Source organism: Ostrinia nubilalis, chromosome Z (genome assembly GCF_963855985.1).
Source record: "Ostrinia nubilalis chromosome Z, ilOstNubi1.1, whole genome shotgun sequence".
NCBI classification, from domain to species: Eukaryota; Metazoa; Arthropoda; class Insecta; order Lepidoptera; family Crambidae; genus Ostrinia; species Ostrinia nubilalis.
In genome coordinates, this window is record NC_087119.1 from 21858767 (window position 1) to 21876327 (window position 17561).

Genomic DNA, 17561 nt, shown 5'->3' on the forward strand with positions numbered 1-17561 from the left:
ACTGCTAACTAGGTACTATGGTTATAAGGTCAAAATGCTGTGTAAATTAAACAAACTATTTTGTAGTGAGCTTAAACCTGGTTTGGTTATAGGTTAGCACTCAGTTCGCAAGTCACGATTTTATGTAAGCAGTAACGAAACATTTTTTTCAGTGTAGCTTGCCCTACCATCACTTCGGGACAAATCGGCTGGTGCTAAGAAAAAAAATGGCGGAACAAGTTCAATGTAGGGATTTAAGAGTAACAAAACGAATAAACAGAATATCGCAATAAAACAACAAAAGCAGATATTGCTTTGTCAGCATCTTAATAATAGTTATATTATAGTTAATTGACAGAATATTTCTCACGTTTACTTGCGATGAAACATGTTGGTTGTTACATAATTTCTCCGTGTTACTCGCACTTCTTGAGTTCAAAGACGATTAATTATAAGTTTGAAGTGTAATTAATGGCAGCTTTTCAAAATGATAACGATAATAAACACGCGAGTATTTGCATTTAAATCATTCGATTTTATCAATTTCATATACTATCGAGTATCGAACTTGATCAGTCTTCAAAAATTTAATGAGAAGGCAAATGTCAGTGTCAAATAGCTACATTTTAACTTGTTTAAAAAAAAACCGTTAGTTGTTTAGTAAAACCGAGTTAAAGTACAAAAGCTCCTTTTTCTAACGATGACGATGACCTGTTATCTTTTAGACCGAAACTTGAACATCCGAATGCATCAAATACAAGGAAACCTGAACCCAAACAAGACGGAAAAGAGAAGAAGAAAACCACTGTAGAATCCTCTTGAACTATCATTCGAGAGATATCAACTTTAAGTGAGTAAAAAGTATTTTACCAATAAATCCACAAATTAACGCTGAGTTGCACCAGCTAACTTTGACCGTACCTATTACGGTAACCTTTTTGTATGGAGTTTGACAGATTTTTGATGTTTGTCAAAGTTAAAATGAGTTGGTGAAACTCATCATTGAAGCCATTAGAGAGAATAATAAGTTTCATTTTCACGTTACTCCTTTTAACACTGCTGACATTGGTTATTATACGCTGTTGCCTTTACTTATAATTAATACATATGGTTGAACAGATAAAGATAATATCTTTATATGGACATGGACACTCGTATTTTGACGCGCGTGCGTAATGTATGACGCTACGAAGAACGTCCAACTTGCGTACTGTTCCGAAACGCTAAGCAGAGTGGCAGCTGGCCGCGACTCAGCGGTAGAATGAAGCGGTAGCGGTTTAACTTTACTTCGTTCGTTTCAGCCGATCGACGTCCACTGCTGGACAAAGACCTCCCCCAAGGATTTCCACAAATCCTGCGCCGCCCGCATCCAGGTACTTCCCGCGACCTTCACCAGATCGTCGGTCCACCTAGTGAGGGGCCTGCCCACCGTCTTCCGGCTCGTGGTCCCCACTCAGAACTTTTCTGCCCCAACGGCCATCGGCTCTATGAGTGATGTGCCCCGTCTACTGCCACTTGATTCTAGCGATTCTGCGTTTAACTTTACTAGTAAAGTAATAAAGGCAAAAAGACAAACAAGACAGATCCAACAATGTAAAATTTTAAAGCGTCTTTCTTTGAGGCATTGTGACATTGTGACGCGCCGGTCAATGTGAATCCTGCCTAAGAAGAAGAAGCCTCTTAGGCACGGCAAAAATTAAATATCAAAAATCGTTTCTCGCTTAGCTCACCACAGCGCCCGCGCGCCGCGCTCTGACCGACGGCGACGCACTTCACTTGCCACCGAGCCCACTTAGCCGCCACGAAACGATTTCACTTGTAATTAATAACTTATTAACCGTTCAAGATCAATTTACATAGCTTCCACGGAAATCTGACAACCGTAAAAACTTTGCCCTCAAAAACTAAACGGCGGGAAATAGCCATCTGTCTTTTAAATACACACACAATGCTGATTATATTCTTATTTTATTAAAAGCAAATTGTAGAGGAAAATTTTACGAAGTTAAAATAACCAGCAATATGTATTCTTAGAGTCGGCGAGACGTTAAAATGAATTGCAATTTCTATAGCGATTCACTCCGATTTACTTTATTAATTTGTGCCTATTTATGATCGTTTGTATAATTACCTAAGCAAGCATAGTAGTTTGTATAATACTTTCCTGAGGTTGCAAGTTTCAACAAACTATTTGTTCCCCTTTTTTTCTTCTCTTCCAATGGATATGATGAGTTCTCTTCAACTTATCATCTCAACATTCTGTTTCTAGATGTTAGAGGTAAGTCACAAATTAACAATCTTTAAATAATTTACAATATACCTTGGGTTTTTCATATCTCGCCATTTAGCGAGTGTTCACTCCAAGACCATTAAGCAAGGACGCAGCTTTGCACACGCGAAACTATACAATCATACACCTCGCTAATTGCAGCTGTGTTAATTATTTGAAAACTAGCTTTCAACTTGATTTCCCTAACGCGTACTTTGAGGGCTAGCTCGAGAATTAACTGAATCATTGATGTATCCGTTGTGTTGGTTATTTTTTTTTTACCAAATCGTTTGATTTCTAATATGTGCATAAGGTTGTTCGACACGTATTTATTTGTTTTATAATTCAAATTGACTTGTGAAATAAACGTAAAAAAAATCTACTCAGTATTTTTTCTACTTTATTACCTACTATAATTTAGCAGTAATTAATACGATATCTTGTCAATTTTATTAAGTTTAAAATGTACATCAAGTATGACATTTCCATTTTGCACATAGAAAAAATAGTGTGGATCATCGGTATTAGTAATTTTGAACTGGAGGTTTCAGCGATTCTCCGAACCCGCGATATCAACGAGTCTATCTGTCTCTCTCTGACACATTAGCACCTACGGTGATCGAGTGAAATGAACAAAAGTCAAGTGCAGCAATCATTTTGCGCAGATCTCAAACTCAAACGGATCACGTCACCTCATTCGTATTCCGAACCTGTACTGAGCACGCGTCATCTAGCTGGGTAATGTTGTCGGTTCTGCAGTGGGACTCACAGTAACCTCTTGGTTGACTTCTTTACTGTCTCAATACAAACATATGATACTAGCGGCCGCCCACGACTTCGTACGCGTGGACGCGGTTTTACCCCCTTAGGGGTCGAATTTTGCAAAATCCCGTCTTAGTGAGCACCTACGTTCTAAAAGGACCACCTGAGACTCCTAGCATTTGTAGTTTGAGATTTCGTGATGAGTGAGTCAATCAGTGATCTTTCTTTTTACATACGTCACGTATAATATTTACGTCAATCGAATGTATATTTATCAAACTGTATTTTACTGTATAAAACCTTTGTGATTCCTAAAGCGATATATCCCAAAGGTGTCAGTGTTGGTCTACCGTGGTTCGGTAATTCGATCCCCGCTATCTTGTCCACGTCCGTTGTCGCCTATTGTGGTGAATCCTATCCTAACAGAGCATAATTAGGATGATTGGAGGGGTTCACGAGATGTCATGGACTAAAAATTACTGACAGTACATATTTATTTAAGACAACAAAATACGTCGTACAGGTTAAATGCACCAAGACGTGACTCACATATCGAACTTGCAAGACAGCCGACTATACTCGCCGATTGAATGCACACTGCATCTTTAATCGACCTAGAACCGGGCAATAATCTATCGGCTATTAAAATTCGTCTAGTACTAGTAGTTGGCATTCGTATGGCGCTACAGAGTTTCATTATATTGGATGGGCTTGTTGATCTTGATAAAACAATTATATTGCCATTCTAGAAGCTAGCAGCATAACAATTTCAACTGAGCCTCAGACTGACAATACAGGTAAGTAGTTGTTATGGCAGTCATAAAATAATTTTGAGAACCGGTTAAATAAACGTGCGATAAGACAAGATGCATGAAATTGTCGTATTTCTATATTAATCTTACAATTTAAGCACTTGAGCAAATAATACGGTAAGTTAAAGAATTCTACGTAATATAATGTTATGGTGATGACGATGATAATAACCCATCCAATACTATACTAATAGTAGTTGGGCATATAAAAACAATGCACGATGGGCAGGAAGGCTACATGTACCTACTAAAAAAATAGTATTTTACTTGTTTAGAAAAAATAGATCCAATAATGAATAATTAACAATCATGCAATGAAAGATCAACGTTGGATAACATGAACAGTTAGGAAAATATGATTTCAAATAAATACTTTTCAAATGGTATCTAAATCTAAATCTACCCACACACAGACGTCTGAGACCGGAGGACATAGAGGCTGTCTCCAGTCTATTTCCGCTTCAGTACTAAATTACAGACTGAATATCCTGTGCATTTTCCACTACCGGCGTATAAAGAAACTTGAAGCAGGTAGGTAGTTTCTTTTATTACGCTCATTTCACATAAATGTTTCATTTCTTGAAAGAAGAAATAGTGACTGAGTTTCTTGCTTTGCTTCTTCTCAGCACTGGCCCATTCATTGTCCTGAAGCAGTGGTAGGGTTAATATTAGGACGTGTAAAAGTGCTTTTTAAAAGTCTATTTGCAAAAATAAATGAGTTTTTATGAAGTGCGTTGTAGAGTTGCGATCGAAACTAGCAATATTTCAAACAATTAAACATAATTTCTAGTGTCAGAAAAACTATTTTTAATTGCATAAAGGGTAAGAAAAGAAAACTGAAAGACTTATCTCGGTTTGAGCCAATTTGTAACGTAGTTTGTTTCCAAATTAATGGAACATTTTGGATTCTGCGTAGTAATACTAATTCTCTATCCTAATTTGTAATGACAGACACGTGTCTAATGACTTTACTTGAAAGATTGTCGATGATCTCTAGGATAAACAAATGACAGTCTTAAAAACGTTTGATAGACTGCGACGACCTGATAAAGGTGGCAGGATGGCGCTTTGTTGAAGTACACTTTGACAATGCTACAGATCGGATTCCTTCAAAATAATAAAGATATTCTTATAAATAAAGTAGCAATTTAATTTTCGGAAAAACTAACGAGTCACGATTCAAGTTTTTGTCGGTTCCTTACAACCTGTATATTTATACTGAATTAGGCGGTTATCACACTGCGCCGCGCTCCGTCGCGGAGCGCGGGGCGACAGATTTAATAATTGTATGCAAGTACCTCAGTTTGTATGGAAAACACGCGCGGCACTTCACACTGACAACACGTCCGCGCGCGTGATTTTTTATATGAAATCACGCGCTCCGCGGCGGAGCGCGGCGCAGTGTGATAACCGCCTTAGTCATCCCTCCTTTCTATGTATGTATTTTCTTTTACAGCAGGTCGTACCAACCATCTGTAGTGCCGCCGGCACCGCTGACTCACCACCAATTAGATTAGCAGAAAATACATTTCTGTATTTGTTGGTGTAAGGATCTCACGTTAAGAGCATAAAGTTAGTATACCTAGCGGAATAGACCAACAAAGAACTGAGCGAGCGAGATGTAACTAGCAGCAACATTGTGTGTTAAAAAGAGATGCGTGATGCCGTCGCCGTCATGTCAAACAGGACCGTTTTGCAACTATTTAACAGTTTTGAGGCAAGAGGCGCGCTGAAAATTTGAACTCTTGAGATATTTTCAGATTTTACGTGAGTGAAATCGTCGATGTTTATGACAAATAGTGCTTCAGAAACGTGATGAATGGTTCAGTGATTGATTTATTGTACAAAACAGTGAAATAATCAAGTGACACATAAATTATATTCAGTGTCATCCAAAATCTGTTTCGTTTGACAGCTCGTGGTTGTTGCTCTATTTCGAACTTTATGGTTAAGAGCTGTTTCGCGCTCACTACGCCTGATCCGAATTCGTGAAAATTCCGGAGTAGTCGTAGAACTAGTTGTATGGTTTGCAGTTAACGCACTACATTCGATTTCCGTCATTCGATTACTCTAGCTAGTAGTTTTCTAAATCCGTGGTTTGACAGATACGGACGGGCTTTGCGCGAAATCACTCTAACCCTCGTCTATACGATAGTTTCAGTGATAGAATACGACCCACACAAAGTATAGTATAGCAGTAAAGTGTAGTATAGCAGTAAAGTGTAGTATAACAGAACGTCAGAGTCAGCATCAAATAGTTATGACACCCAAAGTAGCCAATAAGGTCGCAACACGTCTTTATTACAATTGGAATAAGGCTGTGTTGTAATATTTTTTCACTGGATGTCACGAACTATTTGACGCTGACTGTATATTTTCGTCGCAAAATAGCTCTATTAAAATTATACAAGATTTTGTTCCCGTGTTAAGCTCTTGCCGTCGTCTAAACACTGAGTGAGTGAATTGACGTTAAACTAGAGGAGCTTAGGGTAAATTCGCACTCCGTGCTCAAAGCTTACTTCAAAAGTTCAAATTGAGTACAGGTTGGCTGGCACGTGGCTTCAGTGCATCGGCTTTGGACTGGACCTTTCAATAAAATACGTAGAGTTGCCTAAGTATCCTCATTTTGAGTATCGATATCGATTAATACTATTTAATATCGATATATTGATAACTCTCGTTCGACAAATAGAAAACACGAACCTATCGATAGCCTGGCAATATAACAAATAATAATATACCAATGTAATACCTATTTAATTAATGAAATAATATGAATGGTTTATAATTATGTATACTTAATGCTATAATGTAAATATTTCTACGCCACTAGTGGCAGAAGGTGCTGAACCTGTTTGTATTTAATATCTTGTTACCACTTTTTAAGAAATAAATGTTTTTGATTTGATTTGAAATACTTGACAATCAAAAAACGACATTTAACACGCAAATAAATTTTGTAATCGAGCAGACAGTTCCAACACAATAATATGCGTATATAAACTAACATAATGAAATAAATTACCCACCCTTTTAACATACTACCAATTAATTCGAAAAATATTATAATATAAATACTTCTATAGTGAAAGCATCACTACTTTTATGCTATGTTATTGGCTCGTTAAAATGTTTCATTGCACTCGGGAAATAACTAAACTATGTAACTTCCTTTCTGCCACCAAGTGATTTTTATGAATACTAGGTAGCATGGAAATGGCGGAAAACGAACTGAGGAAGCAGTTAGTTCCCTTTAACATTTCAAACACTTCGATGATTCCAAGAAAAGTAACATTGCAAGTAAACTCTCTCAACCTTTCTTTGTGTATTTGAATGCTTATTTTATAAGTTCCTTTTTCACGTGTAATGTAACATTATAGATTCGACTTTGATCTATTACAATTTACCTCCCTGACTAGCGAACATTTGCATGTAATGTAACATTAATTACAACTTTTAGCATTAAGTACATTACAATACTACCTCCTTGACTGACGAGCATTCTCGTGTAACAATAGAGATTTGACTATGCGGGCAAGTATTATTGTATTATAAGATGCGCATTGTAATGTTCGGTTTTTTATTCACTTGTGTAATATTCGTTTTGTATCATTACAAGGTGCGCGCTGCAATGGTCGGTTTTCCTCCCTCACCGATGTAATGCTGGAATCTGTAACGTTACATTACACGCGAATGCTCCCGGTGGGGGAGCACCTTAACCTTTTGTTTCGACCTCGCCGCTGCAATATTGACAATCTATTTAGCGATGCACAAAAGGCGCTTGCCCATTGTTCCGGTCGTTTTTTACATTCGGCGGTGCGCGAGATCAGAACGTATTATTATTCTGCGCTCAAGCACAGAATAATTGATATACCTACTGTTTTCATTGTTTCCTACTGGTTCAAATGAACAGACAACTTAGACAAATTAGATATTTCATGTCCTATAACATTCGTAGTTTTTATTTGCATTAAAGGTTAATACGATAATATAATACTTGTCATACACACATAGCAAACGCATTGTGTTACATCTCATTAGGGCGAGTCAATCGTGAGTGCAAAGCAAGACACGTCCAATCCAATTAAACAAAGATAGATTAACGACAACTGTTTGCACCATACTCTTTGGACTTAACTGGTCTAGTGTGACGTACCTGGTGCGTCACACTAGAACACGTGCAATTTCACTGATTTAGACTTAATTTATCAGATTTCACGGAAAAATGCAGCTAAATGGTTAAATTATAATACTTATTCGGTATTCGCTTGCGTCGATTGTGTAACTTATATGAAGTTAAGAATGCGTTCACTCTGGAGCGACAACTCTCGAGTAGTAGTGAAAAGCAATCGAGTCCAGCAGAACACCGCATCGGTCCATTTGCGAACCGGCACGCGTGGTTTAGGGCAAATTGGTCTGAATTTTTTATCGTATCGGAACGCGATGTCCTCACCGAATAATTTGACCGTAAGTTATTACAATTATCTCCCTTTCGAGGTCGTTACGTCAAGGTCAGTTGACCAAATGTAATCGATTTAAAAAAGGCTATTTGAATAAACGTCATCGCATGATGGCTTGCAATATTGCATTGAGTTGAGTTTATCACAGCACAAAGGGAAGCTCAATGGAAAACTGCGCAGAGGGGTTCCGGGAAAATAAAATTTTAATTGCCTCTGAAATCATAAATTGGACGTTGGCGCACCGTGAAAAATAATACTGAGGGCCAAAAAATAATAATTGTCCTGGTGTAACGAGACGTCACCTGCTCCGGGCACGCGAGCGGAGCCGTGTAGTGCTCCATAATCTTGTTTGCGCAAACCCAATAACGCGCCGACAACAGAAACAAATGAAGGGGCGTTTTTGAACGCTGCACCGTCAAAAAATAACCGGTGCAGCTATAGAAACGTTTATCTGAAAACATTAGGCAGAAGAACACGGGCGGGCTTTGAAATGGTGCAAAAGAAAACGTCTATTGTTCTAGTATTGTTCCAGCGCAATGTGCCTTGAATCGCTGACAACAGCACGCACAAAAGCCAAGCTATGTAAAGAGTAGTTTTGGGGAAAACTGTTTTTATTCACATAATATCTCTTGGCCAATTTAAATATGTTCTTCAAATCTCAATCTAATTTATATTATGTACATTATGATGAAGTTCAAGCTCCGTACAGCTGTTCAGCGCTTATTGATACGACGAAGTTTGGAGAGTCAGAAGTTAGTCCGGATCGCACCACCGATCTGTAAATCTAGTTAAGGTAAATAGATAGATGCAATGATGCAGTTTGCATTAAGTTTATAACTGCTAACAGCTGAGTTACATTATAACAATGCATACAGTTTATATCCGTCTCAAAACTTTGTATTTGCGCACTTTCTTACTCCGCACACAGATTTCCAAACATGCGCACCATCCATCCCTCCCTCGCCCCAGTTTGTGCAAATAGTTCTGTATGAATCGAAGGTATGCCTGGCATGACATCACACCGGGCGATAGGAATGTAACATGATATCGTATTTGCCGACGAAGCGACACGTCCCAGACTGGAAAAGGCGAGTTGTTCAACAATTGCAAAATGTACTGTCGAGGGTTGGTTTATCAAAAAGTTAGCGCCCGCATTCTACTCGCTGTTTTCAAAGATAACCACAATAAAGACAAATAGCAAAGCTTTCTGTACTGACACTTCCGTTTTTTTTTATATGTGGTATGCCAGTGGCAAATTTTAATTTACATACTCTTAACTGGTCCATAAAACATATCAAAAATATGAACTACATCAGTTCATGATTTGCTATTTTAATGTCGATTTCTACCAAGCTACTGAGCTATTAGTACCGATATTCCACAAACGAATCAGCAGAAATCTTTTTAATTCTCAAATACTTTTGTACAGTACCTACCAGTAGAATCTCATCAATACCTATGGTTAAAGGTTACGCATGTAAGTCATGTAACATAATAACCGTATATGCAGACGATGCGGCGAGACGTCGCTAAGTCGGAGACAGCATGGGCGCCAAATTAAATGAAGGACCCTCGTGTTTACCTTCCCATCACAACGGGAAGGGCGCGTGGGCCATCGAAAGATAACGAAGAAACCTATCATAACTGTTACGTCACATCTCATTACTGATTACTTTTCATTTATTTTTCAATGATAGAGCTTAAGAACATCAAGCCTAAAAATATTTTAATTTAGCTAAGAAATTACCTCAGTAAATTGAAATTAGAAATAATAATATTGCTTCACAAAATTATTAGATCTGTTTCATCTTTATCATTTCTCTCAATCTCCTCAAATTAAATTAATAATTGCTTTTTCCCAAGAAACGAAGATCTTTTGATTTTTATAGAAAGTACTTTATTTACGTACGTAGATCAAGCTTCTGATTAATTTGGAAAAAATATATTCAATTCCAGTCAATAATATAATCAGTCCACGTTTTCACGTGATTTTTTGTATCGTACTGCCACTAATATGCCCGAGCTCGTCATATAACGCGAGTAGGCCAGCTCACCTTGTACTAAATTAGGTATGTTAATTTTTGTTTAACTTCTGAAAGGGTGTGGGTGATATTGATTTCTGTACAACATTTCTGGCTTATTATCAATGTACGTGAGTGCACCCTTCTTCGCAGTTAACTCAAAACCCCTTTGAGGATTAAAAAGGGGTGACTAATTAGAATGGCGTAGTTTTACAAAGAAAAACGTAATATAAATCTTATTACTCCAACGCAATCAGTTCTAAATAAAATTGCAATTTAAACTATAGGAAGCTTTGATCTTAAGTAGATTTTTTTACGTAATTTGATTGTAATTAAGATCACATACACTTACTGCCTTAAGAGGCAATTAATATGTACTGCATCTGCAATTAGTTTCATGATCGACAATTTCCACAGCCGATAACCTCGTTAGCAGACATCCGCGTTTGGTTTGCCGGCTCAATCAGCCAGGCATCGGATCGCCCTCTCCCCTTAGGCTGCGTTTCCACCAGAGATGTGCGAGGATGCGTAGCGAGGGATATGTTTGTAAAGAACCAATAACGGGACTATTCCCACCTCTCGTTCCCACCGTTGCAAGTCCTTTGTAGCCAGCATGACCGCCAATAAAAACCCAACCAGGGAAGGTCAAATTTTTCCCGCAACGATATTAATCTGAAGACCACACTTGAGAACAACACACATCACCGGTTGTCATAGTGACGGTCGCATTGACAGTAATAGCAACTGTCAAAAAAAATACTGATGATGTGAAGTCGCCGACAAAAAGTCGACGACTCATGTCAGTTTGTACTGTTTGTAAAAAGCATTACTACTTGATTTACACGGTGCGAATTAATCTCCCGCCGTACCTAACCGGTAGCCGAGTCAGCCAAAATTCAAACCTAGTTAACCGAGGGTTTTCGCAGCGTGCGGAAATCGCACGGAAAATACGCCTGATGCTAACCGGCAAGATATCACTCGGCTCGGTGCGAGTTACAGGCTACCGTGAAGTTCAGGAGTAGTTGAAATTGAGATGAAATTGAATTACGATTTGCCTTAGCTCTGCCGGTATTTTGAATTTGTAGAAAGATTCCTGCAAACTAACTTTCCGTACTTTGTTAAGCTTTTTGTAACCTGTTTTTTTACTTGATGACAGAAATGTTTAAAAAATGCTGAAAAGTCGGATCTGGCTCTCACCTATTAAGGATGATATAGAGGCAAAAGGGTTAAAGACAAAAGGGTTAATTTTTTAAGGAATAGTGTATGTTCTATGAATTATTATGTAGTTAAAGTTTAGGGGTTATTGTGGCCGCGCGATGTGATAATACCTTCACAAGCACAATACCACGCGCCGCTTAATCGAGGATCGATTAATTGTTAACGGCTCGTTTGAATCGCCGCATCTCACATCGTTCGGAAAATATGAATACGGCCTGCAATGACGAACGTGCAACTAATCCAATGAATTAAGAAACAACTAAATACGAATTAAAACGTAAGTACATTATATCGCTAGCGTTACATTATGTAGCGTAATTATGAATTGTGTAGTTCAGTCCGTAATTGTCACAAAATAAAAACAACGTTTTGAATTTAAATAGAGCATTTCCGCAAAGGTCAGGGTTACAAACCATAACCAAAAACTGATTACAATCATTTGCCAACGCGTACAAAAACTAACTGCCCGACGCTTCGAGTATTAAGGAAGTACTCAGCAACCGTTTTAATTTCATAAACGTTTAATCACGTTTCACCTCGGGCTTCGTTAGCCAGATGCACCGAAAGCAGGTAAGCTGTCCAACAGTGCTATGATTTAACATTACGTGCCATAAGTCGAGTTTAGTACCATGGTGATAAAGTGTGGTTGAAGTGCTAGTGGCCAACCGACTAACTAAACCATATTTAAATAATAACTAAGGATATAAAATAAAAACAAAAACGAAATAAAAAATCGCAATCAATTCACGCTGGACGTTTGTTCATAAGGATAAATTACTCGGACTGTTTTTATGTAGATACGAGTATACTCTGAAGGCCAACCTCATTATTTTGATAATTTAGACCGCTCGACCGAAAAAATAATAATGGCCTTTTAAAATAGATCGTTGTGACACGAGACTAATAACAAACGAAAGTCTGAATTATTCTAGAAAGATTAAAATAAATGCGGTTCATTGAACTGGGCGTTCTAAATTTGTACAGTCGAGGGTCCAGATTCAAGATGGCCTTTCCGTTTGACCCTCGTTGCGGAATCGGAGCAGTGCCGATGCGGCGACGATCGTTTCGCGAACGTCCAGCGTCCATCGACGGCGACCAATTGACACTTGACCCCGGCGACGCTTCTGTCGCGACCTTGGACTCGTAAGTACTGGGAAGCTCATTAGAACATGATGTCAGTGATTAATTCGAATTGGAAAGCGAAGCCAGTACTCGCGGGTCATGACAGGTGGCCCTGTGTTTAGTTGAGGCGGTGTTAGCAGCGATTGCGTTTCAGTCGAACCGCGCGCTTACCTTGGGGCGGTTGTTGTGGAATGTATGGCGTGAGGAGCCGCGATCGCTTCTTCTCATAGCCTTTCTGTGTGATGTCACCTGGAAAGAAAAAAATACATTTAAGTATTTGCTTCTCATAAAGAAAAAAAAACAAGCTATCGTAAAATGTATTACTCTCGAGTACAAGAAGTTGGTAGAGTTAGCGTTGGAGTTGTAAGAATGTATGAGTAACTAAGGATACGGGTACAAGTTACAGATACGGATAAGTTTCTAATATTATAGAGAGACTCAAGTTGACAGAGTTGTTAATATGAATTCTTGAGTATCAGCCGTCGCAGATCTAGTCAAAGTTTAGTACATTGTTATCTAGTTTACTTTGAGTTGTAGGACCGTACTTTTACGGCTTTGCCGACTTGGAGCAGAACAGACGTGTGAGGAGAGACTGCCCCTAATGAGTGTGGAAGGGAGAGGGGCGCAGACGGCGACCTCTGGCGGCTCCACTCGTAAAATAAGGTAAACGCCCCGACCGATGACCCACACGCCACAGCTCGTCCATTTGGCTCACTTTGCAAACTCAGAGCCCAAATAAAAGTTCGAGACCTCATCGTCAATTACCATCAGTTGAGACTGAGGTCAAATGCAGCTATTTTTCATTAAAAATATATGATAGCACACTTGCTGAATTTTAAAAGAATCTAATCTGATTTGTCTTCTTATAAATAAACATTACAAGAGTTCAACAATCTGATATTGTTTGTGCAAAAATATGTAAACAGTCGCAAAAAGACAAAATCTGTAATTTAGGTATACAAAAACTAGAACGTCATCGCAGAATTAGTTTTTTTATTAGTCGCGGGCTCGCGGCTAACTGCAGACGTATTCTATGTACTCACATAACGTAATTTGTAACTCTAATTATGTATCTACATGATGATGTAATCCTTGCTTTGTGGGCGGCACTGCGTCATGGAATCAATTAAATAACTTATTTGTACGGGGTCTAAAGGCCTTACTCATGTTTTAGCAACCAAATCCACCATGCCATGTCCCGAACTTTGGAACAAATTGACAATACCTGGAAGAGAGCTATGGGTCTGGGGCATCGTTACTCTGTAGTCTAGACAGATAAATACAACTGCAGCGTCTGGCAGACCCCAGATTACTTTGCATGGCAGTAGGTATTGTTGGGATCCGTGAATGAGAGGTAACCGTCCCATCTACGGGCAGTCACAGCACTGGCACTATTCAACTCAAGTTTGAAACTCTGAATGCATTTGCAAGTAGCTTTGAAATAGATGCAAACCGAATAGAATTCCAATTTGAATATCTTTGAGAGTTGAATCTTCTACAACACATTTATACCAGAACTGAATATTTTCAAATTCACCTATAGGTTATTACATTTTCCCAAATGTTTACTTTAATGATATTTGTTAATCTTTTAGACGTATATCTAATAAATAAAATATAAATATACATATCTTACTTATTAGGATATCAAGAAGACTACGAGTAGATACCCTAATTTCAATCACTTGCCGCTACAACCATTCATTCATTCACTTAACAATATTAATATTATCGTACCTAAGCGTTGTGCGCTAAGCTGAGCATTTCAATTTGCATATTCGTGGAACATCTAAGGGCATGTGCAATATTGACATTTGCATTCTCAAATAACCAATTACTTGCGCCGTTTTACCCCTAAGTTAGTCTTGTGATGAATAAATTATTTTCCACATCAAGGTTAGCAATTTATACCGAAAGCTTGAGCATTTATTAGACAGATAGATATTAGAGGAGACCGAGGAGAGTTGTGACATTGTCGATTTTTGGGAACTTATTAAGTGCTAGCGAGCTCGTAACAATGCGCGTTTTTAGTTCAATTCTCGAGCTACCAAATGCGCGCTATTGCGAGCTCGCTGATAGAGTTAATAAATTTCCAAAAATCTTCATTATACAACTCTACTCGGTCCCCCTATGTAAACGCTCTGGGTTAAACTATAAATGGGTACATAGACTGTAAGTAAATAATTAGATAACAAAGACAGACAAAGGTTATATCACACCTAGACTAGATTCACACAATCATTTCAGGCGACAGTTGTTACAATAAACAATAATGCGCGTCAATGTCACAACTAGGGGACGGATCCCGGTGCCGCGCGGTTTAATCAATGCAACTGCGTATGCGACGCTACAGATTAGGATACAGAGCATCCAATTTATACTGACGTAATAAACTAAAATACCAATTATACCGTAATAGACTAGAATACCATAAAAGCTGATTTTTATATGTAATATTTGGGCAATAATTAGAAGTAGATTCCTCATCAGCCAGACAGTTTTGACAGTTCTAACACCTTGCCAGATAGTTTTTTTAGGATAGCTACCAAAGCCACGATGACCCAAACTTCATGATTCACCAACATTCTATCAACCTATCTGACAAACTTTCAGCTTTTATAAAATGGCGTAGGTCCGGCGTTCACTAGCTCTTAGTCTATAACTTTTAACGTTTCAATTTTAAATGGGCAGACATCTGCGAATGCCTTTTCAGGACGAGATCTAATCCGGTGACAGCGTTAAACCAATATCGCTATCGGCGCCCGATAAATGCGCCCAGCCTATCATCGCCCACGGCTGGGCACGGCTCGGCAAACAAGCCGCCCCTATCCTCCTGTCGCGTCCAGCCCGCCGAATTAAGACCGTTAGATCATCGGACCGGCCGATAAGTGGCATTACGTACTGCTGACTGGCAATCGGGATTCATCCAACGGTGCCTAATAGCACTAACGGCCTGTTGAATTAATCAGATTTATGCCCATCACGCGGTAGCCATATTGTCAATCAAGGTAGCCGTGCTTGCTGCGGTATTTCCTAAAATATCTACTTGATTTTTTAGTTTTCGATTCTCTATCACACATTAAATACTTTATGCAACTCTTGTTCGCATCAAATAAAGAGCGTCGCTACTGTACTTAGTTTGGAGTCCTGTCCACTTATGGAGTCGGTCGCGCGAAACAATAACAAGATCATTGTTGTGATATTCTAAAAAGGATACATGAAACGATTTTAACAAGTTTCCCGTTTCCTCTTCATACTACTCTAAGAAAAACGGGTCAAGTTTTTATCAATATCTCAAGGGCTCTTGCAAGTCCAAGCAAAAATAACCTGTAACTGTAAGTCTGCACCATTGTACACGTAAATTGATCAGTGCTATATTCAAGGTAACAAATACAACAACATCCAACACCTTCAAAGATACGAATTGACCTCTGATAATAGCATATAAAAGTGGGATAACGATTTATTACTATCTATCGACGCGTAGAGGAGATACATTTATGATTTTCGCTCTACCTTTTTTCCCTGCAGCTCTAGTGAAAGAAATGAGCCTCATAGGTATGACATTGTGAAAAATATTATGGTATGTCGTAATTTTTGACACCGAGATCACAAAGCAGGGTTAGCAACATGGTCACATAACAGTTAAATGAGCACCTACTCTTTGTCATACTGACGTCAATTTTGTCGCTTCATATTCATATCCACATTACGACTAGCACACACGCGTAACGCGGTACTAAACCCCTATGATATTATAATGAACTCTTGTGTTATAAAAAAAGGCACAAATTCGTTTACAAGTTATTTGACGAGTAACAGTGATCACGCGCATGATGCATTGTTATTGGTCAGTTGACCTGTTTCGTTAATATTCCGATATTAAAAATTATATTTAGAATTATGATGATCCCTCGAACAATGTATTGTTGATGTTAATTACAAAGTGCTATATTTGAGTAATTGAAATTCTCGCATTACTTTTCGATTTCAATATTTTCCACAAAGCAAAAGTTGTAACGTAATAATGAGCGCTTTTACATTCAAAGGATAATACAAAAGACCCGCGCTATGTATTGCTCTCCATTATTTTATGTAATTATTGTAGCTTCATTATAATTGTGTTATAACAGAACAATATCATAGAAACAATGGGTATACAATGCGAACAAAAGTGCATAATAAAATAACCACATAGTATAGCTAGCGGCATATTTTTAAATTATCAATTGTGAATCAGTAACATATAAGAAGCATTTATTAAGATATAACGCGACATATTTTCAAAGAAAACATTCTATAAACAGTGTGGGGCAGAGAATGTACTTAAAATATTTATCTTTAGCTGGTGGTGGTTACAAAATTAAATGATGTTATTTTTAAAAATATGAACTAGCTATAACTGCCTAGGTGGAAATTAGGTTGTGTATCTACCAAAGCTGTACCTAATGTGCAACTAGGTGGGTGTGAGGAAAAATCTTCGAATTCGAAACTAACTTCAATTTTCTAGCCCCGATCGGCGAAATCCAGTCGGAAAAGGGCTGTATGTAAGCGGAAAAAGTATGAGAGTCACATGTAGCTACTATAATAGTAGGGTAAGGTGGGGCACAATGTTACACGGGGTACAATGTTACAATGCATATTTCTCCGTCAATTTCTATTAGTTGTATGATGTTGGTATACACGTTTGTTAAGCTCATAAGAGCTGCTGAACTGAGCCGCTGAACATCATACAACTATAGAAAGGGACGGAGAAATATGCATTGTAACATTGTACCCCGTGTAACATTGTGCCCCACCTTACCCTAGCTAGGGTATCGTAACAAACTAAATAATGTATCACACATTCATGTTAACAGCCAGTCAGTTCACGTATAAAGTAAATTGTATTCTAAAAAATACAGCAGATAAGTTAATT

At 38.3% G+C, this 17561-nt stretch overlaps 1 protein-coding gene across 1 annotated transcript in view; it reads right to left on the reverse strand.

Annotated features, from left to right (window-relative positions):
* Nucleotides 1-17561, reverse strand: part of LOC135087154 (disco-interacting protein 2-like) — a 165973-nt gene that overhangs the window by 111121 nt on the left and 37291 nt on the right. Inside the window, exon 2 of the mRNA XM_063981988.1 lies at nucleotides 12815-12892. Coding sequence (XP_063838058.1) covers nucleotides 12815-12892 — 78 coding nt within the window. The remainder of the gene's footprint in view (nucleotides 1-12814; nucleotides 12893-17561) is intronic.